Here is a 24,007-nt window from a genome sequence, read left to right as displayed (position 1 = left end):
CCATCTCCAAAATCATGACAATTATAATTACCGACATAAAAATTTGTACCAAAGTTATTCCGCCTATGGCCATATTTATTGGATGGAACATCAATTTGTGGTGTTGTACCCTGTGACAAGAAGCTTGTAAAACTTTGAAATTCTAGAAAACTACTCATAATATCTGTAGATGGTTCACAAAGATCAAGAGGTGGCTCATTAAGATTCAAAGAGGGAGCATTTAGATTGTGTGCGGGCTCAACAACATCCAACACTTTTGTTTTAATATACATCTCTAGCAAATCAAGATTCATCATATAACGCACCGTATCAGGTGCCACCATAAAATCTTGCAAAGACTCATTGTCAAGCATGGAAATTTCAGAATAACGAGCATTACCCTAAACAGTAGAAAATGGCCATCTACCAGAAATAACAAGCCTCAACTCATTCGGATTAGTTTTCATTCTAATATGTAAGTTTCTAACTAACCAATCATACTCAACATCTAATGGAAGTTTAACAACAAAACGAGCACCACACTATATCTAATGCGTATCGATTCATATATTATATTACGCCCAATACATACAACTCTAACACGACGTTCATTTGACATTTTTTAGACCTGCAAAAATACATCGGTTATCAGTAAATATTTACTCAATGGGAAGATCAATTCATAATGAAAAAAATCACTAACCTTTTTTCTCCAAATTCAGATCGGTGAGCATTCAAGATTGTGAATTAAATTATGTACATGACAATGTATTCTGCTCCAGATATAGAGGATTGGGAAAATAATGTTGAAGGCTCTTTAAGGGAAGGCTCCCTCGGATGTATGAGCCTTTAGGTTTAGAAAGGCTGCTATGTAATGTCATAGCACTGCAAAAAAAATTAACTTTTCAGATTCTCTGATTTTTAAAGTTTACACTGAAGGTGCTTTACCACAGATGAGCCTTTCTTCAAAGTTTGAATTATCAACTGAAGGCTCATAGTCTCAAAGCACCTTCATTATAAATATTTTTAACGGACCGTCTATTTTTAGACGTGAAAACTGAACACTAAAGGCGCTTCGACACGGGTGCGTTTTCACCATTTTGGTCACAGAAATCCTGACAAACCCATTTATTGGATTTGTCCCTAAAAGGACACCATTTTGGTAAAAAATTCAAGAATTGACCCTCGGATAAGTTTCATTCAGACTGCCAGGGAAAAGATACCACACTCAATATAATATTAATATAGCATAGGCAAAGAATTTGGAGGAAATCAGATATCTTGATCTCTTACAATTTGAATAAAACTAAAAAAATAACTTTTTTAGTTTTTTTTATGTGTTTTTTTCAGATCTCTTATTTGTAAAAAATGAAAATCTCTTATAATAAGATCATAAAACTAAAAAAAATTTGTAAATGGCCAAATAACAATTTTATTGGTACTAAAACACTATTGCAAGGGTACAGGAACACTGGGAGTTGGCACAGTATTTGAAAACTTGATTTTTTAATGAGAAACTGACAAAAATGGTCCCTTATATTTGAGGGTAGGTTCAATGTAGTCCCTTAAGTATGCGTTGAACAGTTTTGGTACTTTAAGTTTGTCAAAATTTATTCATTTACTCTCTGTTAACGGTAACTCACATTTAGAGGTATAATTTTCGTGATTTTTACAGTTTTATATTTATTTTTAGAGTCTGGTGCATCTTTTTGAAATATAATTTCTGCTATTTTTTATTTCCTTTTAGCTTCTGGAGTAGTTTTTTGTGTGCATACTTTAGGATTTGATGATAATTTCTTGGTGTTTATGGTTAAATCCTTTTTTTTTTTCCCACTGTTTCTGCCTAATCTAACGAACATAAATTATTAAATATTTGATGGAGACTAAATTGTTGACTTTTGGGAAACTTAATGGTCCAAAACTATTTATTGCATAATTAAAGGATTATTTTGAACCTACCCTCAAACATAAGGGTCCATTTTTGTCAGTTTCTCATTTTTTTTTGTATAATCTTGATTTCATGGAGTGAACAGCAACCAGAAAATAAGTTGAAACTTGTCAAGTGAAATGGGGTCTAGCTTATTGATGTGTGGAGTAATTACTAGTGTAATTAGTCCAATGGCCATAAAAAGAAAAGCTTATGGTTTCATTAGTTTATCACATTATCAACCATTGATGTGTGCTGGAAGTAATACAGGACATGTTTCGTGCTGTAATAATCATGCTAAAGATGATGATATGAATGCCTTCTTTCAGGTGTTCTTTCTCTCCTTTTTCTCTTCCCTGGTTTCCCTATACAATTTAACAAGTATTTGGTGTTTTCAATTAAAACTCTAGCAATGTGAGTTTGCATAAGTAGTCTCAAGTCAGAATAAAGGAGGACAGTTTGGGTGTGTTTGGTATGAAGGAAAATATTTTTTTGGAAGATAAGTCGATATTTTTCTAGTGGTTGGTAATTAAATAAAAAATATTGTCTTAAGCATTTATATGTAATCTTGCAAAACACTAAGGGGTAGGATGGGGTGGAGAGTGGGTGTTTGGGGGTGGGATGGTCAAGGGGTGGGGAGGAGACAATAAACTTGGAATGTCGTTTACGGAACTTGTTTTCCTAGAAAATATATTTTTCAGAATATTTTGGCCGATCAAACATGGAAAAATTGAAAACGTTTCCTCCATACCAAACACACCCTTTGGGTATGTTAGTAAGCGGCATCTCATGAGTCCTCAAAAAGTAAAATTCGTGTGGAAAAAGAATGCACTACACGGACACTGGAGAGATGTCAAATGGGCAAGGAGTTCCATCACATTACCTCTTTGGTTTTAGGGATTTACAAGTACTAAAGAAGGAAATGGGCTCGAATAGTCCAAACAGAGAGGAATGGATATAGAGGATTCATATAACTTATCCGAACTATGTAGGGGTTGAGGTATAATTGATTAGTTAGTTGTGTCTAAAGTTCTAATAGTTTCAACCTTGTTTTAGCTTATTAGGATTGCCAGTGGTTGGAGAGGGAGGGAGCAATTTTTCAACTTGTAGGCTCCTTATCATTACTAGGATATCTGGCACTCACTTATGGGTGCACAAAATGTGAAAGGATAGCTATTGAGAATGTTTGAGAAAATGTGCTTACGTAGAGATCCTAGAAAGGGGAAGGAAAAGGGAAAAAAGACGACTTTGTTTACATGTCTGCAAGATTTTAAAGTTAAGGGGAAGTTTACGGAGAAACTATTCATTTAACTACTCTCAACATTGATACGAATTAGCCTCTATAGAAGCTATTCTTAGATGATCATATCTTGGCAACCATATTTGCTTGCCAAATTTGGAGATATAGTGTTATTGGATATACTTGCATAATCTCCAGAGTTTGACAGGAGTGTTTTAATTTGGTTAGAAACTGTATGTTAGTCCAGGAATAAGTGTGACATTTAGAGAATTCCCAATTTTAAGAACCCCTAATTTGCGCCTTGAGATAAATTAATTGAATGAAATTGGCCCAAATGAAGCAGAATGGATATTAAAGATTCGCATAGCCAACTCCTACTAGTTTATCAAGGTTTAGTAGTAGTAATAGTTGTTGTACTGGCATTACTTGTTACAGGGCCATTTCGTAGTCAGATAAAAATGTAGTGACATTATAACTTGGAAAGGCCGGTGGAGTACTTGAGATTTTCTATGAAGTTCGTAGAACTGGTTTCGTGGGAAAATATAGCCTCATGTGGAAGTGAAACTTTTCTTATTTTAAACAGAAAAGTCTACGAGAAAGTTAATAATGAAACTAAATAGAGATTAGGAATAAAAACTAAACATGGGATAGTGAGTACTAAAGATGGGAGAATGGAGATAAAACAAGGCAATTGCTTGTTCAAGAATGGACTTTTCATTCTCAAAAAAAAAAAAAAAACTTGTTAGGAACCATATTACCTCTCTTAATTATTAGTGTAGACTATGGCTTATTTGTTTATATTTCAGGTCTGGAGGGCTATGTACATTACACTTGCAAGTTTGTTTTACATTTCTTTATTATTTATGCCCAAACAGAGGGTAGGATAGCTGGTGTTGGAGGGTCATTTAGCATATTGTGATTTTGATCTCTTGACGCAGTCCTATTATTGAAATATTCGCGTTATGTAATAGAAGATCATGCTTTAACAGGAACTTAAATAATTTTTTTTTCTTTTGTTCTTTTTGCAGATTCTGCCATGTGACTTACGGGATACACTTTTGTGTGACCCCAGCCAAGATAAACTAATAGAGGTATATATTTCTAACTATGGGAACATCTCCATAATAATCCTCAGTAATACTTTTGATACAATGGTCACGGCTTTAGGGACATCTTTGACAAAGGAATAGAAATATGTGTTTTTTTTTCCTTGATGGTTTATGCTTCACTCGCTGTATCTCTTAAATAGCAATATGTGATGTTTGCCTTAAATTTTACTGTCAGCTAATAAACTGCTCTTGATTTGCTAGCGTTATAATTTACCAACTTAAATGTGCCTACAAAAGATGGTATCCTTCACTTTGCTAATATTCTGGTGTGAAAGAGGTCTCTTGCTGGGAAAATATGATCAGTGTTCTGGAAATTGTCATCTTTGTGAATCTGACTAAATTTATCTGCTTACGACAAACATGTTTCAGTAGATATACTTTTCAAGAAATGATGGGATGAGTTTCGTATTATCGCATAGACAGTACAGTAATGTAATGTTTATGTCTTGAAAATTATTTGAGATTCGTGTTATCTCATAGGTTACAGTAAAGTTTATGCATAATAATTGTTGTTCTGTGTTTATTATTATGCTATGATAATTACCATATCAAAAAAGTATATGCTATGTTTGTAGGTGATTTTAGATTTGGGTTGTTTGCCACAAGCACACTACATAGATGGTTCTGGCAGGCGTTACCTTCGGAACACTGAGGTAAACACTAAAGGTATTGAAATTACCCTTCTTTATGAAAATATTGAAGTATTTATTGTTATGATAATGACTAGTGCACTTCTAGCTTAGAAACACCGGAAGCTTATAGTAGTTTACTAGGAAGTGAAAAGAGGAAAGGAAAGAAAATGGTTGTCTTGGACCTTGTTATGAACTGGTACTAGTGAATGTAGTGACTTTAAAATGTCTTTTGCTGAAGGAAATGCAAAGCAACAACTGGACATTAGAAGATTTTCGGAAGAGCTTAGTTATCTAATTTATTGACGCTAAATTGTCTTTTGCTGAAGGAATACATAGATCAGCAACTGGACATCAGGAGATATTTGAAGAGCTTAATTATATCTATTTCTTTTTTACAAATGGAACGTTATACCGGTTTGTTCTGTTAAGCAGGTATCTATGGAAGAAATACAATGCGTCCTCAAGGCAATTGGACAATTTGGAGGAGATAATAGAGCTGGCATTGAGGGTACATTGCATCGCATTTCCGCAATTAGGAATAGGAAGGGGGAAGTCATTGGTTTGACTTGCCGAGTTGGCAGGGCCAGAGGACAGATTGACATGGTGCGGGATTTGCTTGATTTTGGTGAAAGCATCTTGTTTGTTGGACGGTAAGTGAGTTACACATAGATGTAAAATCATGTCTGACCAGTGGATAGCATGACACAACAAAAATGTTAATTACTGAGAAGCAACTTATGGTCAACCGAAATAACGCAGGAAGATTTGTTAGTTATAATAGTTCTCATCAGAAACTTTTATAGCCAAATTGTTTATTTGTGGGTTTGAAAGGTGAACTGCCCCATGAACACTATCATTGTCATTATAATCCCTGTGTTGAGTCTAAAAGATCCCTTGTCTGTTCTGGAACCATTGAACTTGCTAAGCTGATAACCATCAACGTTTTCTACTAAGCTGATAATCTTTTCTAACGTGTTCTACTAAGCTGATAACCATCAAGCTTTATCACAATTGACTAGACCTTGCTATCCTGTCAAGTTATTCTGTCTCTTTCTGATTTCGTTCTCTTGAATTTAACAGACCTGGTGTTGGTAAAACTACGGTTGTGCGAGAGATATCTCGTGTCTTGTCAGATGAACTTCATAAAAGAGTGGTTCGTTAACTAACCACTGCAATTACCTTTATGGTTTCACTCTCCTGCTTTTGTTTCTCAAGTCTTGTTAATTTCTTTGTTTTCTGTTCTGCTAATGAAAGAAATTCTCATGGCTTAGAGATCATTATTGTAGGTTATTGTTGACACAAGCAATGAAATAGGAGGTGATGGGGATATTCCACACCCAGCAATAGGAGGGGCAAGAAGATTGCAGGTTCCGGACCCGTCGATGCAGCATCAAGTTATGATTGAGGCTGTGGAGAACCACATGCCTGAGGTGATCATTATAGATGAGATTGGAACTGAATCTGAAGTTCATGCTTGTCGTACAATTGCTGAAAGAGGTGTTATGCTTATCGGTACAGCTCATGGCGAGCAGCTAGAGAATATAATTAAGAATCCTACTCTGTCTGATCTGGTATGTATGGATTTCCTTAATGAGGAACCCCTCTTTTTTTTTTTTTTTCACTGTTCTGCATAACAATCCATATGCATCTTTTGAATATCCTTAAAGCATCTTTTCGTATCTGCTATTTGGTGGCTAATGGTAAGCAAACATTACTTTTGCATCTCTTTGATTTGGAGACAGAACTAAGAAGCTTTAAGTCGTTCAGATTCGGTATTAGACTTGTCCATTTCGACTGCTAGCTCTTGTGTGTTTGTTTTTTACTTTTGATAAATGAAGTTTGGAATATTCCATTAGACAAGGCACCAGGGGGGGGGGGGGGTGCCAATCCCTCATCGAAGATTACAGAAAAATAAACATGAACTCATTGGTGATAAGCGATGAACTACACAGCCAGAAAACCTATACATGTGAAGACTATCCAGAAAGATTCAAAATATCGTCGTCTGCAACAGATAATTGCTCACTGTGTGAAAACTAAAATGTTAAAGAAAACCAATCTAAGAATCTAGTAATTGTCACCTCCTCTGCCTGAATGCTCTCTGTTAAGTTCCAGCCACAAGCACCAGAAAGACACTGCGAATAGCTTTTGCTGAATTTCTTCTGTCTACTGTGGAAGCCCAGTTTTCATGCCAGCAGAAACTCTTTGAGTGATGAAAGCTTGCCCAATTTACTACCCAACCAATGAACATCAGAAATTTACAAGCAGAAGCACAATCAAAATACCACAAATTGTCTCCTTTGCCTTCTAATGGAAGAGACATCCATTCACATATATCCTTTTCCTCTTATGGATGTTCTCACCTGTCAATAGAGATTACCACGTAGCTTCTACACATATGGTCTTCTATATTATTCACCAAGGAAGTTCGTTGTTGCCAGACTGAAAAGGTCTGAATCTGCTGAACAAAATCAGGACTTTCCTATGGGAAGGTGATAGCCAAAGTCGCAAATTTCATCTGATTAAATGGGGAAAAGTCACTCAACCAAAACTCGAATATGGTTTGGGGGTTAGAGACCTATCATGCCACAACAGGAGCATTCTGATGAAATGGCTGTTGAGATATGGTTCAGGTCAACCAGGGCTCCGGAAATATGTGACCAAGGCAAAATATGGTGGACAGGATCATTTGTACACTAAAACACCTCAATCCCCTCATGGTGTAGTACCTGGAGCTGGAAGTATATAAGCACATTTGGAATTAGTTCTCTCAAAAGGTCAGTTTAAAGCGGTAAATGAAACTCACATCAGGTTTTGGAAGGACAAATGGCTGGACAATGCCTCACTGATGGACGTTCATTCCAAAAGGTCAGTTTAAAGCTGTAAATGAAACTCACATCAGGTTTTGGGAGGACAAATGGCTGGACAATGCCTCACTGATGGACGTTCATTCCAATATTTTCCAGATAACCACCAATCCAGCTTCAACTATTTCTGAGAATAGAAGTCGCAGCACTTGGGTCCCAAAGCTGAGAAGGAATGTACGTGACTGGGAGTTGGAAGATATTGACATGCTGGGAAGATTGGGAACTACAACACTGATGATCAAGCTGAAGATAGACTAATCTGGAGTGAATCAAAGAGGTTATACACTGTAACAACTGGCTACTCCTACCTCTGTGCACTAGATCAAATTACAGAGTTTTGACCAACCTGCCACCAAAGATCATATGTTTTGTCTGGATAGTCCTAAATGAAGCTTGCCTTACCCAGAACAATCTTACCAGGAGAAGCATACAGTTAGGAAACAGATGCTACATGTTCTCCAAAAACTCAAAGAGCATCAGCCACCTATTTCTTCATTGTGCAGTTGCTAGTGATCTATGGAATATATTCCACTCTATTTTTGGGCTCAATTTGGTCATGCCTCTTAAGGTAAAAGATGCCTATAGAAGTTGGTGCTCATGGAGAGTTGACTATATTTCAAATTGAAGTAATCATTTAAGTAACCATCAAGAAGATCTGGATATGATCCCTGCAATTATTTTTCTGTGTGTTTGGGCAGAAAGAAACCGCAAATGTTTTGATGGAATTTTAACTCCAAACCACTCCTTAAAAGCTAGGTGTATTCTTAACTTATTTTGTTGGAACAATCTAATCCCTGTAATTAGTGCTGATCAGTTTTGTACTCACGTTTGCACTACCGCTGTACCGCATCTTCTTGATGCCTTTTAATGAAACATCTTCATAAAATAAGAAAAAGATGCCACTGACAGTAGCTCTCAATACCAAAGTATCCGGTACTTCAAGTCTGTGATCTTACAAGTGCATGAATTGGAAGAAAGAGATTCTAATATTTAGCTCAGAATCTTGTGTTCTCGTTACACCAATCAAAAGAAAAAAGATGGTGTGTTCTCAACTTCTCATTACTGCAGGATTTAAAACAATTGGCCACTTTACAACCTCAAAGAGGCATGGACTATGGTATGCTTCTTAGAGAACTAGAGTATGAACTTGGTACATATTATTAATAGTCCCTTTGCTCCGTTGATCTTCCACCAAGCCAATCTCCTACCATCCCCACCCTAAACTGGACAATAGGTAAACATTTATCCCATCCTTGTCTTATCTCCTCAACAAGCTGCGGCCATAAGGATCTCCAACTTTGGTTGAAATTCAGTCCCCATAACACCACCCAAACTTACATCATTCACTTTGTGTCAATGCTTGCTTTCCTCTCTGCTCAATATCCAAAATCCCAGTTTATTCCTTTCTTCCTGGTTTATTTCTTGGAACTTGATATTCTCAGACCCTTTTTTTCTAGAGGGGTACTAATTTTTTCCCCACTTACAAAATTGTTTTCTATCCTCCTCACTACAATCACCTGAAAAGAAAATGAGTTCCTTGTGTAGCTTTTCATTCAAGCATACATGCTTGGGTCTTTAAGAAGATACTTTTCAGATGATTTCTCTAGGTTTTGTCGTCATCCTAAGTGGTCATCAGACTTTAGTATTACTAACCTCGTCATCGTAAGTGGTCATCAGACTTTTGTATTACTAACTTACTTTTCCTTTTCTTACCTTACCTTTTTTCTGGGTTGAGGGGGAATGGGTGTTATTCCATCTCTAGCCATTTATTTTTCTGATAGCCTGTTTAATTACCAGTTCATCAGCTCCTCTTTCTATTTATATCAATCTCTTTTGATTGATTTTCCTGGCATCAGAAATTTGTACGAAATATAAATGATTTATCTTGTTTTAGAATTGGCATAGAAATGTAGAGAACTAAACAATTACAGTTTCTGGATCATATGTTGGACTTTAAATTGGATTTTGAACTTTAAGAAAAAGTTTATCATGACCTATAGTTTAGAATTTAGCTGTTTGTTTACTTCTGTTTAAAGGCTTACTAGCAAAAGGACATTGGAGGTTGACTACAGATTTAGTGCTCAATTTAGATCTTTTCTTGTTTGCCTTAGTATCTTTTCTAGATTCAGTTTTCTTCACTGAATTACACTTCATTATTAGGCAATGCACATGCTTCCTTTCTGATCTCTTCAATTGTCAAATTTTACAGATTGGAGGAGTAGTAACTGTGACTCTAAGTGATCAGGAAGCACGAATCAGGAACTGCAATAAAAGTGTTCTTGAGAGGAAAACTCCATCGCCCTTTCCCTTTTTGATTGAAATAAACGAGAGACACTACTGGATTGTACACCGGGTTAGTCACTGCTTTGAGGCAATAGTGTAATATAGAAAATATCACATACTAGACTGCAATGTCTCCATATTGATATGTTGGCACATATTCCCCTCCATCTTTGATCCCCTTGTTTGTTCTTGCCACATACTAGCTTATTGTCAAAGAGTAATATAGGTTGCTTTCATTGCAAGGGATGAAAGAAAATCTTTGAGTTAAAAGCCATAAGTTTATCCTGTGTAATCTTTCTGGCAGCTATTCGAGTTCTAATAGCTCTTTTTCTTTTTGGAGAACAAAATGCAGACTGAAAGAAGTGTTGATGCTCTGCTTTTGGGTAAAAAGCCGCTTGTTGAGGTAGTGTAGATATGTTCTTGTTATTTATGATCTTCTATATAGCTGCTATTCAGTTGACAATTCTTCACCACAAAAAGAAAGTACTAATTTTCTACTCGGTTGATCCAAACTTTGAATGTTGCTGTTACGTTAAAAAAAAGGTACTTTTAACCTTAGTATGCACATGCCATACTACAAGAAGTGAACAACAACGCCTCAACCTCTAGGTAGTTTGAGTCAGCTATGCTAATTTTCATAATCCATTTGGACCTCATTCATTGCAGTATTCAGTTATTTGGGATTCTCTTATGGTGGAGGTTCTCTACTTTTTCAACTGGCACACAAATCTCTAAACTGACAGAAAGAACTCCTACCAAACACTGGACCTAATATAAGCGTCCAAACATGTCTAAGCCTTGATCATAACTAGTTGCAATTGCCTATATGAAACTTTTTCTTTCATTGTATCGAATTGACGAATTCTACTTTTTGGTAAGTCTGTGTGGATCCCAAGAAAACGTAAGTCTTTTGAGACACTTCATCTTGTGTGATTCTAGGACTACCTCATCTTGCACATCTATTACAAGTTATATAATTCATTTCCTTCAGATTTCAACCTTCTAGTTAGACAGTGTTGAGTAGAATATTCCCTTGCTTTAGAGGATAAGAAACATGTAATGTAATTTTTTTGATAGGTTAGTCTAATTATTATGCAATTGAATTCCCAATGACAGAAAACTGTACAGCGCTTTTGACCATGTCCAACTTGATTGTTGCAAAATATTTGTCTTTCTGAATAAAAGGAAAGATAATTCTAACTGAATTTGAGTGAACCTTAGCAATTCTTCTTGAAAAATGTGCCATGAGGCTATTTCTTTAGTAGCTCCCCTATAGATAATATTCAGAACAGAGTTCTATGAAGTGAGCCTGAACCTTCAAAAATCTGATTCATTACTATTGTGTCTTGAGTTGTATGCACGTGCAAGATAAGACTAAAGAAAAACTACTTTTAGATGGGATTAAGGAGATGTTGTTAGGTCATGTATTAGATAATTTGCAAAAATTATGTTAGGATGCTGTCAAAAGTGTGTAAGAACAGAACAATTTGGTGCAGATACAATTACTCTAACTATCTAACTCCCCTGAGATGAATAAAATATCAACACCACTTTGAATGATTTCATTCTTTTCCAGTTTTTGGGGATTGCAGGTGGGGCCGTTAGAGGGAGGGAAAGAAGTCACCTTCTGATTCTTCAACAAAAAAGTTGTCACCTTTCCACTACATAAATGACTAAAATGAAGTATTGATATGATGCCATTATTATAGCTACTGTTTTAATCAATTGTGAAAGAGCATGCAAGTAAACTTAAAAAATTTAGAGGTTACTTGCTTTGGGTTAGGATTATGCAGTTGCATGTTTTTCTTTTGAGTGCAGCTGAATGACTTATTGGTGCCAACTTACTAAAAATCTTTGTTTGACAGGTTAGGAGGAGAACTCAGCAATTACGGGTTGTGATTGAGAGATGGAGAACAAATGCCTAAATACTATAAACTTCCGGAACTGCTCTACTGGTAAACATATCGATCATGCATACACCAACATTTCTTTCTTTTTGTTGATTGGTCCAATGTTTCATTCTTTTGCGTGTATGGAGAGAAAAAAACAGAAGCTTCACTCTTTTCTCCGAAGTTTTCGAGAAAGAAAAAACAGATCCTACCATCATAATGGAACTTATTTCCAAATAAGGTACAGGTGGAGTTTTCAGGCATGACTATACGCCTTATTGTTCAAAACATAGTCTGGCCCTTCTAATGGGTATAAGTATAAGCAAGTTGGGCTTCAGCATATGAATGCTTATTATCCCTATCGATCTATTTATATCCATCGTCCAATATTATATTCCCTCCATCTCAGTTTATGTGACATTGTTTCAATATTAGTTAGTTCCAAAAAAAATGACATGTTTTTACATTTGAAAACATTTTAACTTGGCTTAATGCATATGCGGCCCCCTAAACTAGTCCCTTATTTCCATTTTGGCACCTCAACGAAGTGTTGTTCCTATTGAACCCCTGAACTCGTCCTCAAGTATGTCTATCAAACACAATCCGACTTACATAGTATTCCATCTTCAATGTAGCAACATGCTAATATATATTCTAATTTAATTATGTTATCTTTTAGCTAAGATTAGCAGCAATTGAGAGTGGAAAAAAGAGTAGCTCTTAATTAAGCTGGCAGTGGAAAGAGCAGAACCAGCAAAAACCGACACATCCATGACCTAAAGAATAACTTACCACATGTCTAAAATAGTACTCCACCTCCATTTCCCAATTTAATTTCTGTTTTTAATAAAAATCAGAAAACACTCATCCAAAGAGGTGTAGCTGCAAATCTTCAAAATGTTTTGCTTCTATCAGTTGCTTCTAGTCGATACTCATCAGCTTCGTGCCTTCAAGAAAGAAGAAATTGACAATTGCTAGTTTATTGAGCTGACCATGATAAGTTTTTTAATAAATACTCCCATGATATTGAACGAGTATACAATATATTAACATTAATTATTTATCCAAATTCCATTTTTCTTTTCTCACAACTGTTTAGTTGTCTGATTTTTTAGGAGAATTCTGATTTCGTTTCATTTCCTTTCTAATAGTTTTGTTTGACTGAACGCCATATATAATGATAATATAACAATAAATGCTAGAGAAGTATGATCAAATTTAGGAGGTTTGATGGACAAACTTGAGGACGAGTTTAGGGGTTTAATAGGAATAACACTTAGTTGACGAAAAAGGGCCAAGTTTAGGGGGCAGCATATGCATTAAGCCTTTTAACTTTAAACTTCTCATTTTACCCTTAATGAGAAGCTTTTCTAGCCACACAAATGTTATGACCTGTTTATGACACAAGTTGTAGAAGTCCTAAGACGCGCAAATGTTATGGCATGTTTAAGACCACAAGTTTCAAAATCTTTCTTTTCTCAAACACCGTGTCAAGTCAAATTTCATCACATAAATTGAAATGTCTGTAAAACTTAATTTCTCTAGCATTAGAAGTTCTCTACATTTTCTACTGGCAATAAATCTCTCATACGACGAAAAAACTCCTAGCAAACATTGGACTAGAACTTAAGGTAATAACATGACTAAACTTAATCTCAGCTAATTGGTATCTCTCATATGGTACAAGTAATTTGGATATTTTCCACAAACAATGTTACCATGCTTATTTTGTATCTAGCTAACCATGATCCAATACTTCCCCCATTTTTCTAGCTACACTAAGTCTTGATGCAGAATACAATACTTGATTACTGTGCTCTTGAGTTGGTTGACTTGCCAGAAACATAACTGAGTTTCTAACAGGATCATTCAGCTTATAGGATCTGTTCTACATATAATGGAGAGGGCTGTTGGATCTCTTGGTCCTCATTATGCTTTGCGGTTTTGTCTAGGTCATATGGATAACGATTATTTTCTATCTCAGATATTTGGTCATTGACCTATTACAATAGGGCTCTCCTCTTCATTTTCAATTGATTAAATGTTATGAAGTTCTGAAGATGAAACGTTAGTAGATATCTCTATCTAGTACCGTTTGAACAGAACTTAAGGCCCTATTTAGTTTATCCTTTAAATAGCGCATTGAGCAAATGGTGCTGGTCTTTCTCTTGTGATGAAATGTACGTGTCTTTATTCTCTTGATCGATTTTGCTAACTGAGCCAATTACGTGATTCCAATAACTGAAAAGTGACTCCAATGTGCAGCTTAGTAGTTGTAATACTATCCTGTGCACCTCATTTATCTAGTTCTGTTAAATTGTTGTTATAATTGAATTCGAGCTTGATAGTTGTTGTTTCACTTTAATTACATCCAAATTCTACACGGGCGTTTGCTTGATACAAAATTATATCTTTTGTTAACTCAATTCAAATTAGCATAAAAAATCAGCAATTTGACCTGCATTATACAGTAACAAGGTCAAAACCATCTTGTTGAGCGCTTTGAGAACCAAAATTGTTCTGAAAGCAGTGAAGTTAAAGGAGCCACTAACCCATACTAGCAGATACATGTTTTTCATTTAGCAAGGTTACACATTGAGCATCCCTACAAAAAAGTAGCAAAAGATATTCTATGATTATCCAAACATTTAGCTCCACATTCTTCCAAGGGATTTACTTTATCTTGCTTGAACTTCTTTTTCATAACCGTTTGAGCTGTAATAATTACTCTTGTTACTCTTTGCTTCTGAAATTGACAGTAGGTATTTTGTGATTTGGAACTTAAGTCAAATCAATCCTAGAGCCTGTTTGGATTGGCTTATTTCAGGTGTTTTAAGCACTTTTATAGTGTTTTGATAAAATAAAAAAGTGCTTTTAAGCACTTGTTTTTAAGTCAAAATGACAAAAATAAGTCAAAAGTCATAAGCCCATTCAAACGGGCTCCTAATGTGCCTGTGTGTTTCGGGCAATTGGCGCGAATGCCCTTCAAATGCGCTGGTCTTTAATTTTTGCTCCCGTAATGCGTGGTCTTTAATATTTGCCCTTTTAAGCTAAAAGATAATAAGAAAAAGACTTTACTACCCTACCCATAACATATAAAAATCTGAAACAGAATACTTAACCCCAAACATCCAATTAAACCTATCCATCATTTCAACAACAAACCTTTCAATCGTTCCATCGTTCCCACATTTCACGGAGAAATCTCCATTGATTTCTTTGCTACAATATCGAAAAAGATAAAATACATAATATATAGCGTTTCAATTGAATGTAATTCAACTTAATTTGATGCTTTATTAAGTTTAGATTTGTTAATATTTGAAAATAACAACAAATCATCTTCTATGAACTAAACAAGCGATATGCGGTTGAGATTCACGTGCGAATCATAATTTTACTCAACAACATAGAATTGATCAAATTTATTGCTTTGTTCGATTTTGATTAGTTTATACGTTCCATTTGATTAGTATACAATGCTCGATGACTTAGACTTGAAATTATAGTAACTTCGATTGACAAAAAATAATCGGGCAAAGTTACGAACAAGTATGCGGAGGAGCAAAAGTTTACTTTACAAAAGAACAAAGTATCTTTGTTAGAGCAACTTTCATTTTCATAAGTAAAATAAAAAAAATACACAAGTGTTAAGAATTAGACAAGTATGCGGAGGAGAGTTTACATTAGAAAAGAACAAAGTATATCTTTGTTAGAGGCAAACTTTCATTTTTATGAGCAAAACAAAAATTTACGCAAGTGTTAAGAACTAGAAAAGTATGCCGGAGGAGGCGAGAAGTTTATTTTACAAAAGAACAAAGTATCTTTGATAAAGGCGAAATGACTTTCATTTTCATAAGTAAAATAAAAAAAAATACACAAGTGTTAAGAATTAGACAAGTATCTTAGGAGGAGGCAAGTTTACATTAGAAAAGAACAAAGTATCTTTGCTGTTAGAGGCAAACTTTCATTTTTATGAGCAAAACAAAAATTTACGCAAGTGTTAAGAACTAGAAAAATATGCCGGAGGAGGCGGAAGTTCTTTACAAAAGAACAAAAGTATCTTTGTTAGAGGCAACTTTCATTTTCATAAGTAAAATAAAAAAAAATACACAAGTGTTAAGAATTAGACAAGTATGCGGAGGAGGCAAGGAAGTTTACATTAGAAAAGAACAAAGTATCTTTGTTAGAGGAAAACTTTCATTTTTATGAGCAAAACAAAAATTTACGCAAGTGTTAAGAACTAGAAAAGTATGCGGAGGAGAGAGCGAAGTTCTTTCTGAAAAGAACAAAGTATCTTATTAAAGACAACTTTCATTTTCATAAGTAAAATAAAAAAAAAAAAAAAAAGTGTTAAGAATTAGACAAGTATGCCGGAGGAGAGCGAAGTTTACAATAGAAAAGAACAAAGTATCTTTACATTAAATGAAACTTTCATTTTTATGAGCAAAACAAAAATTTACTCAAGTGTTAAGAACTAGAAAAATATGCCGGAGGAGGCGGAAGTTTTACTTTACAAAAAGAACAAAGTATCTTTGTTAGAGGCAACTTTCATTTTCATAAGTAAAATAAAAAAAAAAACACAAGTGTTAAGAATTAGACAAGTATCTTAGGAGGGCGAGAAGTTTACATTAGAAAAAGAACAAAGTATCTTTGAGAGCAAACTTTCATTTTTATGAGCAAAACAAAAATTCTACGCAAGTGTTAAGACTTAGAAAAGTATGCCGGAGGAGGCAGAAGTTCACTTTACAAAAGAACAAAGTATGCTGTTAGAGGCAACTTTCATTTTCATAAGCAAAATAAAAAAATACACAGTCTGTCGGAGGGGGCAGAAGTTCACTTTACAAAATTACAAAGTATGCCGTGAGAGGCAAACTTTCATTTTCATAACCAAAACAAAATATTATTAACAAAACAACACCAATAACACATAAGATTGCATAAAAATCAAAATTATTAACAAGACAATACCAAAAAATCAAGACACACATAAATTAACTTAATTCATGAAGTTATGTCAGAACAAGCATAACTTTATGCCGGAACCGGCATAACTTCAGTTTCAAAAATCATAAACTCTGCCGGACCCGGCATATGTTGCCTCAGACAAAAACATTCTTCAAAAAATCAGATTATTAAACAAAAACAGCAGTAACAACATAAAAAGCTGTTCACAGGCAAAACTTCAAAGATTCAACAAAGAGAAAACCAAAACGCATATCAAAATCAGCTAAAATATATTACGACATTCATAATACGATATTCAAAAAATCAAAATATATACATGGGGAACGAAACTAAAGTTGAAAAAATCGTAGAGACACTATAACAAAACACTATAATTTTAAATAAAAAAGGATCAATTAAATATAAAAAATGACGAAGACAAAGATATCAATTCAACAAACAACAATTTAACATAAAAACAAATATTGAAACTAGCAAAAGATCCAAATTCATACCTAAGTTTTAGAACAGATGAGATAGACACAAAAAAGAGGAGGAAAGAAGCAAAAAAAAAAGAAAAGAAAAGAGCAAATGACGAAATAGAAAGAGTTTTAATGGGGTAAGGGTAATTTCGTCAAAAAACTTTCATTAAACAGGCGGCAAGGGCAAAAATTAAAGAAGACATAAATGAGGGGCAAAATATAAAGACCAGCGCAAAAGAAGGGCACTCCGTGCAAAAAAATGGTGTGTTTCAGTACACGTTGATATTGTCTTGAGATAGATCTGAGTTCAGCAGGGTTATGACCTCTAGCTTGGGTCGTGAGTCCTGACATTAAGTGATAATTTTGGATGGATAATGAACTTACTGATTTGTCCCGCATTTTATACTACCTTTACATAATTAGATTTAGATTTTAATAGGAGTTTAGTTTCGTTCTTTTGATTTTCAAACTGATAAAAGGGAGCAAAATATTTTGTAATTATACTTGATTATGTTAATCTTGTGCTTCTAATTTGTTAATAAAACCTATTGCTTTCAAGTTTGAATCATGAGCTAAAAATCTTTTGACCTTGCTTCGCTTGTTGTAGTGAAGTAACACCTGACATACTATTTTTAAGTTTTACGCTAAAGTACATTTTTATATCAAAATATCAGTTATTCCGTAGGTTTTTTAAAAGTAATTTAGACCACTCGTTTTGATAAATAAGCAACTCCAATAGCATATCAGTAGCTGAAATTACCAGCATGGGTTGTGGTGGGATGGTTGGATCCCTCCAACCTTAACCAGAGGTCTCAGGTTGTGATCCGGATTTAGTTAGGATCCAATGCGTGTACCTGACACCAAGTGGGAAAAATTTAAAAAAAAAAGTAGCTCAAATTGGAAAGAGGATTTTAAAGATCTTTCTAACTTGATAATAATCTACGACAATATACAGAAGTGCTTCGTCTACTTGCATTGCTTGTCTAACCTTGGAATGTCATTGCAATATCTTGCAATTTGCCCTCTAGCACAAAATTGGTGGACACTACATAATCGATATACAAAGGAAAAACTCTGAAAGCAGGAAAAATTTAATTTAAATTAGAGAAAAAATATATTTGATCGATTGAATAATAACCTATTGGATATATTTTCAAGATAAGGTACTTCGGAACTCTTACAGTGCCTTGCTAAATTATCCATCCTTGAGATGAAATGCTTGTGAAATTATATACATGACATTATAAAAGATTTTTACGTTGTTATTATTGTTTTGTCTAATAAGCAGGTCACTTACCATGTTATATATAATATATGTAAGTTACTATTGAAGACAGTATTTAAATTAATTATATTAGAGTTAGTTACTGATAGTTAGTTAGTGAATGATTAGGAGTTAGTTAGTTAGTTGATGAATAGTTGTAAGTTGTAAATCCTGTATATAACTTGTAGTCAATGGAAAGAGAACTTTGAGTTCTCATTTTACATTCTCCAGATATTTGCATTCTCCTTCTTCTCTCTCTCTCTCTCTCTCGAACTCCTATCAACTGCAACACCTCCATTATTGTAGTTAAAGCTCATGTTTAAGCTTTCTCGTTTCAAATCATTGTTTTTAATATGGTATCAGAGCTATTCAATCTATAATTCCGCATTTTTGAAGTTTTGTTTCTGGAAAAATTCATCAGAATTTTAGGGTTTCGTCTTTTTCAAATCGATTTATCGCAATTTTTTGTTACAGTGCGATTCAACGGAGATCGTATATGGAATTCTTCTTGTGTCAAATTCACACATCGCTTGTTCGATTTACAGTTTCGATTGTCTTGATTCAAAGTTTTCATTGCCCTAATTTCAAGTTTCAATTCTCAATTGACCTAATTTTACATCGAAAATGGCGCTTAAAGTAAATGCAAGTGAGGGAAACACCTCCACCATAGATACGAGCAGTCTTCTCTACATGCTTCCTTCGGATAGTGCTGGTGTAATGTTAGTTACAGTTCCTTTCGATGGAGTTGGATATAGATCCTGAAGAAGAAGTGTTTTACGAGCCCTGTCCGTGAAGAACAAGCTAGGGTTCATCAATGGTGAGTGCAAGAAACCTGATGCGAATTCATCACAACTCCGTCAATGGGAGAGATGTGATGATATGGTAACTTCGTGGATTTTGAATTCCTTGTCCAAAGAGATATCGGATAGTGTAGAATATGTCAATGATTCTATGGAGTTGTGGAATGAATTGGAAGATAGGTATGACCAAACCAATGGGGCAAAACTGTATCAAATTCAACAGGAAATCAACGACCTTACGCAAGGGGTTTTGGACATTACTACTTACTATACACGAATAAAGAAGCTGTGAGGAGAATTGAGTACCTTAAACACTAAGAATCAGTGCAAATGCAATTGTACATGTGGAGCAAAAGAGAGTTTTCACAAAGCAGAACTGGATCGATGTCTAATTCAATTTCTTATGGGATTAAATGAGGTATATACTGTGGTAAGGGGAAGCATTCTCATGATGAATCCCCTTCCATCCATGGCACGAGCCTTTTCTATTCTAATTCTAGAGGAAAAACAAAGAGGGTTTAAACCTAGTAATCGACTAGGAATGAAGCTTACCTCATTGAATGCTTCAACTATGAACTACAAAAACTAGCCTACAAGGAACTTTAAGACAAATTACTCCACTAACAACTATGTTGGGAATAGCAGTTATACAGGACACAACAATTCATTTAACCATCCATCAAGGAATAATCATCATGTAGGCAGTAGCAGTTACTCGGGGAATAGCAGTAATGGACTGTTTTGTGACTTTTGTAAGAGACCAGGACACACAAGGGACAAGTGTTATAAACTACATGGCTACCCTAATAATACTCACACCTACAATTCACAAGGCAATTACCAAAGTTACCCACGGAACAGTGGCCAGAATCCTAGGATTGACAAGGGAAAGAGGACTGCAGCCAATGTGCACGGTGTGTCTAATGACATGATGTAAAATTATGGAGGGGATAATCTGGCAAGTGACACTCAAAATGGAATTCATCCAAGTGCCAGTATTACAAAGGAACAATATGGACAGATCATGAACATGCTGCAGCACTTCAAAGCAGAAAATGCTGGAGAGGATCAAACAAGTTCTGCTGTTAATACTGGTTCTATGAGTTGTGCAGGTATTGTAGTCTGTACCTCTTCTGTTGACTTTGACAAACCTTCATGCAAGTGTTTTGAATCAAAAGCTGATTTGTGGATCATAGACTCAGGAGCATCTAACCACATGACTTTTAATAAATCCTCCCTAACTAATATCACAACTTTACCCTATCCCTTATTAGTTTCTTTACCAAATGGATATAGAGTTAAAGTAACAGGGTTTGTTGATGTTACAATCACACCTAAGATCATACTGCATAAAGTGTTATATGTAGCTTGTTTCAAGTACAATCTTATTTCAGTTCATTCATTGACATTTTTATTGAAATGCGTGCTTCTCTTCACTAATGCATTTTTTCTATTCCAGGTCCCTTCAGTGAATAGGCCTCAGGTGATTGGTAGTAGCAAGGATGGACTTTACTTCCTTTGCTCCAGATGTTTGAAATGTAAAGCTGGTAGCACTAGCAATTATGTTTACTGTTGTGTTTCAAGTGTCAATTCCTCTCCGGTTGGTCATGAACCTTGTATTATAAATAATGGTAGTAAATGTGTCCATTAGGATTTCTGGCAAACCTTTTCCACATGTTTCATCACCTTCTGTAAATGTTTCCACTTGCCACAATGATAATAATACTGCTGAGTTTGCTGAGAGTTCTTACGTTTTTAATGGGAATGATGTGGACTTGTTGTGGCATAATAGACTTGCCCATGTGCCTTTTGTAAAAATGAAAGGTATTCCTACTCTACCAGTTAAGTTTTCACCCAAACAACCCTTTTTGTGCACTATCTGTCCCATGGCAAGATAGGCCAGACTTGCTTTTAAACAAAGCACCAGTTGTACCACTAAGATTTTTGAACTACTACATATTGACTTGTGGGGACCTTACCATGTCAATACGCATGACAACTACAAATACTTCCTTACTTTAGTAGATGATTACAGTAGATCCACATGGACACACTTACTGAGCACCAAAAGCAATGCTCTCCAAGTTTTGAAATCCTTTGCCACCATGGTGGACAACCAGTTCAATATTTCCATTAAGAGCATCAGGTCAGACAATGGCCTTGAGTTCACTAGTAATGAAGCAACCCAATTCTTTCAAACCAAAGGAATCCTTTATCAGAAAAATGTCCCTATACACCACAACAAAACAGTGTAGTAGAAAGAAAACATGAATACTTGCTTGAAACTGCTAGAGCACTCTTATTTCAATCCAAACCGCCCCTAAAATATTGAGGAGAGTGTATCTTGACAACCACATATGTTATAAACAGATTCCCTCAACTTACTTGAATAACAAATGCCCCTATGAGCTTCTGAACAAGAGAAAACCAAACTATTCCCATCTTAAATCCTTTGGTTGCTTATGCTATCCAATAGTACCTAAAGTCCACAGGGACAAATTTGAACCATGAACCACACCTCACACCTTTGTAGGATATCCATTTGGCACAAAGGGTTACAAGGTGATAAGTCTTGCTACAAAAGAATGCATGTTTTCTAGAGATGTAGTGTTCCACGAAAATATTTTTCCTTTCACTTTTTCTTCTAATAAAGCTTCTTTTCATAATGTTCTTAAGTCTGTAGTTTTTAATGATTCTTTCATAAGTACTGATTTAGTACCACATAATGCTTCAAAGACATGATCCCAGGAATATAGTTGTCACTGAACCTAATTTGGCACTTAACTCTCCATAACCAGCTCCTCTATCTTCCCAATCTACTCCATCTCCACTTACCACACCTGCTCCACCTTTAGTTCCACAAAAATCTTCACACAGACCTCACAAGGCCCCCACACTTCTGAAAGATTACATTTGTTCCATTCCCACATTAAAACCTACTGCATCAACTCTTTCCTTGACTGCTTTGTTTTCCAAACACCACCATATTTCACCTGATGCATTGACACCTGCTAGTCAGCTTCTTGTTCAAAATGTTTGTCATGATTGTGAGCCTTCCTCGTATGAAAAAGCAGTTCTAAATCCTGCTTGGCAAATTGCCATGTCTCAGGAATTTGAAGCTCTATATGCCAACAACATATGGGATCTTGTGCCGTTGCCCTTAAGGAAACAAGCAATTGGTTGTAGGTGGGTTTACAAAGTCAAGCATAAAGCAGATGGTAGTATTTAAGTTCGGGTTGGTAGTGAAGGGGTACACTCAACAAGCAAGGGTTGATTACACTGAGACTTACTCCTCTATGGTGAAGATGACCACTGTTCGAACATTGGTGGCATGTGCAGTTAAGAAGGGTTGGGATATGTTTCAGCTTGATGTCAATAATGCATTTCTTCATGGAGATCTTCATGAAGAAGTGTTTATGCAAGTACCACAAGGCTTGGATGTGATTGAGCCTACTTTGGTATGCAAGCTCAACAAGTCACTGTATAGGTTAAAACAAGTAAGTAGACAGTGTTATGCCAAGTTAAGCAAGCCTTGTCCTCCAGAGGTTATCATGATTACTCTTTGTTCTACAAGAAAAATGGTTCTCTAGTGGTATTTGTAGCTGTATACGTTGATGATGTAATACTCACTGGGACAGACTCAACAGAAATGACAAATCTCAAGTTGTATCTGCACGACACATTTAAGATCAAAGACCCTGGTAAGTTGCATTACTTCTTGGGTTTTGAAATTCTGGACACTGATGGTGGGGTCATCATTTCCCAGAGGAAATCTGTTCTTGATTTGTTGAAAGAGTATTGCTGTGGTGCTTTTGGCCCTTTCTCTTCCCCTCTTGATCTTACTATAAAGCTCAGGGCCAAGGAGGGGAAAGCACTCTCAGATCCCACATACTACAGGAAGCTAATAGGAAAACTCAACTTCATCACAAATACTAGGTTGGATATAGCTTTTAGTGTGCAACAATTGAGTCAGCTCATGCAGGATCCCAGAGAACCACACTTACAAGCAAAGATTTCACCTACTTAGATATTTGAAAAAGGGTCCAACTCTGGGCATGTTAATGTCAAAAGATCCAGATTGCACAGTTAAGGCATTTTGTGACTCTGACTGGGCATCTTGCCCAGACTCTAGAAGATCAGTTAGTGGATACTTAGTTTTGTTAGGAAATAGCCTTGTGAGTTGGAAGTCAAAGAAGCAGGAAACTGTCTATTTGTCCTCAGTAGAAGCAGAGTATAGATCATTGAGGAAAGTTGTAGGTGAACTGGTGTGGTTGCAAAGACTGTTCAATGAACTTACCATCTGCTGCCCATCTCCCATTGCAGTCTACCGTGATAGTCAATCTGCCCTTCATATAGCCAGAAATCCAATTTTCCATGAGCGTACTAAACATATCGAAGTTGATTGTCATTTTGTTAGGGATAAACTGCAGGAGGGGCTCATTTCTTTACATCACATCACAACTACTGATCAGCTAGCAGACATTCTTACAAAAGCCCTCACTGGAATCAAACATTCTATTATGCTGAGCAAGTTGGTTATGAAATCATCACCACCAACTTGAGAAGGGGTATTGAAGATAATATTTAA

General features: G+C 35.5%; 1 protein-coding gene across 7 annotated transcripts; it reads left to right on the top strand.

Annotated features, from left to right (window-relative positions):
- The first annotated feature begins 1,460 nt into the window (after positions 1-1,460).
- LOC132045448 (uncharacterized protein ycf45) lies at positions 1,461-22,675 on the top strand. 7 transcript variants are annotated; one of them, XM_059436033.1, is made up of 10 exons: positions 1,463-2,235; positions 4,175-4,237; positions 4,831-4,908; positions 5,320-5,537; positions 5,968-6,040; positions 6,174-6,458; positions 9,964-10,107; positions 10,390-10,440; positions 11,903-11,992; positions 22,529-22,675. In XM_059436033.1, exons 1-9 carry the CDS (start codon positions 2,047-2,049, stop codon positions 11,960-11,962), a joined length of 1,161 nt encoding a protein of 386 aa, XP_059292016.1. In that variant the 5' UTR covers positions 1,463-2,046; the 3' UTR covers positions 11,963-11,992; positions 22,529-22,675. The 7 variants fall into 7 exon arrangements, with proteins under 7 accessions (XP_059292018.1, XP_059292016.1, XP_059292017.1 ...); XM_059436034.1 differs by lacking the exon at positions 22,529-22,675 and adding an exon at positions 20,879-21,162; XM_059436031.1 differs by lacking the exon at positions 22,529-22,675 and adding an exon at positions 13,807-14,134.
- Positions 22,676-24,007: the final 1,332 nt, after the last annotated feature.

This window comes from Lycium ferocissimum, unplaced genomic scaffold (assembly GCF_029784015.1).
Source record: "Lycium ferocissimum isolate CSIRO_LF1 unplaced genomic scaffold, AGI_CSIRO_Lferr_CH_V1 ctg67, whole genome shotgun sequence".
Classification (NCBI taxonomy): Eukaryota; Viridiplantae; Streptophyta; class Magnoliopsida; order Solanales; family Solanaceae; genus Lycium; species Lycium ferocissimum.
This window is presented reverse-complemented; position numbering and strand designations above follow the sequence as displayed.

Coding starts and splice junctions, on each gene's coding strand:
- LOC132045448 (XM_059436033.1), top strand. CDS start 2,047: ATGGGGTCTAGCTTATTGATGTGTGGAGTAATTACTAGTGTAATTAGT. Junction 2,236..4,174: donor ATATGAATGCCTTCTTTCAG/GTGTTCTTTCTC, acceptor TTCTTTTTGCAG/ATTCTGCCATGTGACTTACG. Junction 4,238..4,830: donor GCCAAGATAAACTAATAGAG/GTATATATTTCT, acceptor CTATGTTTGTAG/GTGATTTTAGATTTGGGTTG.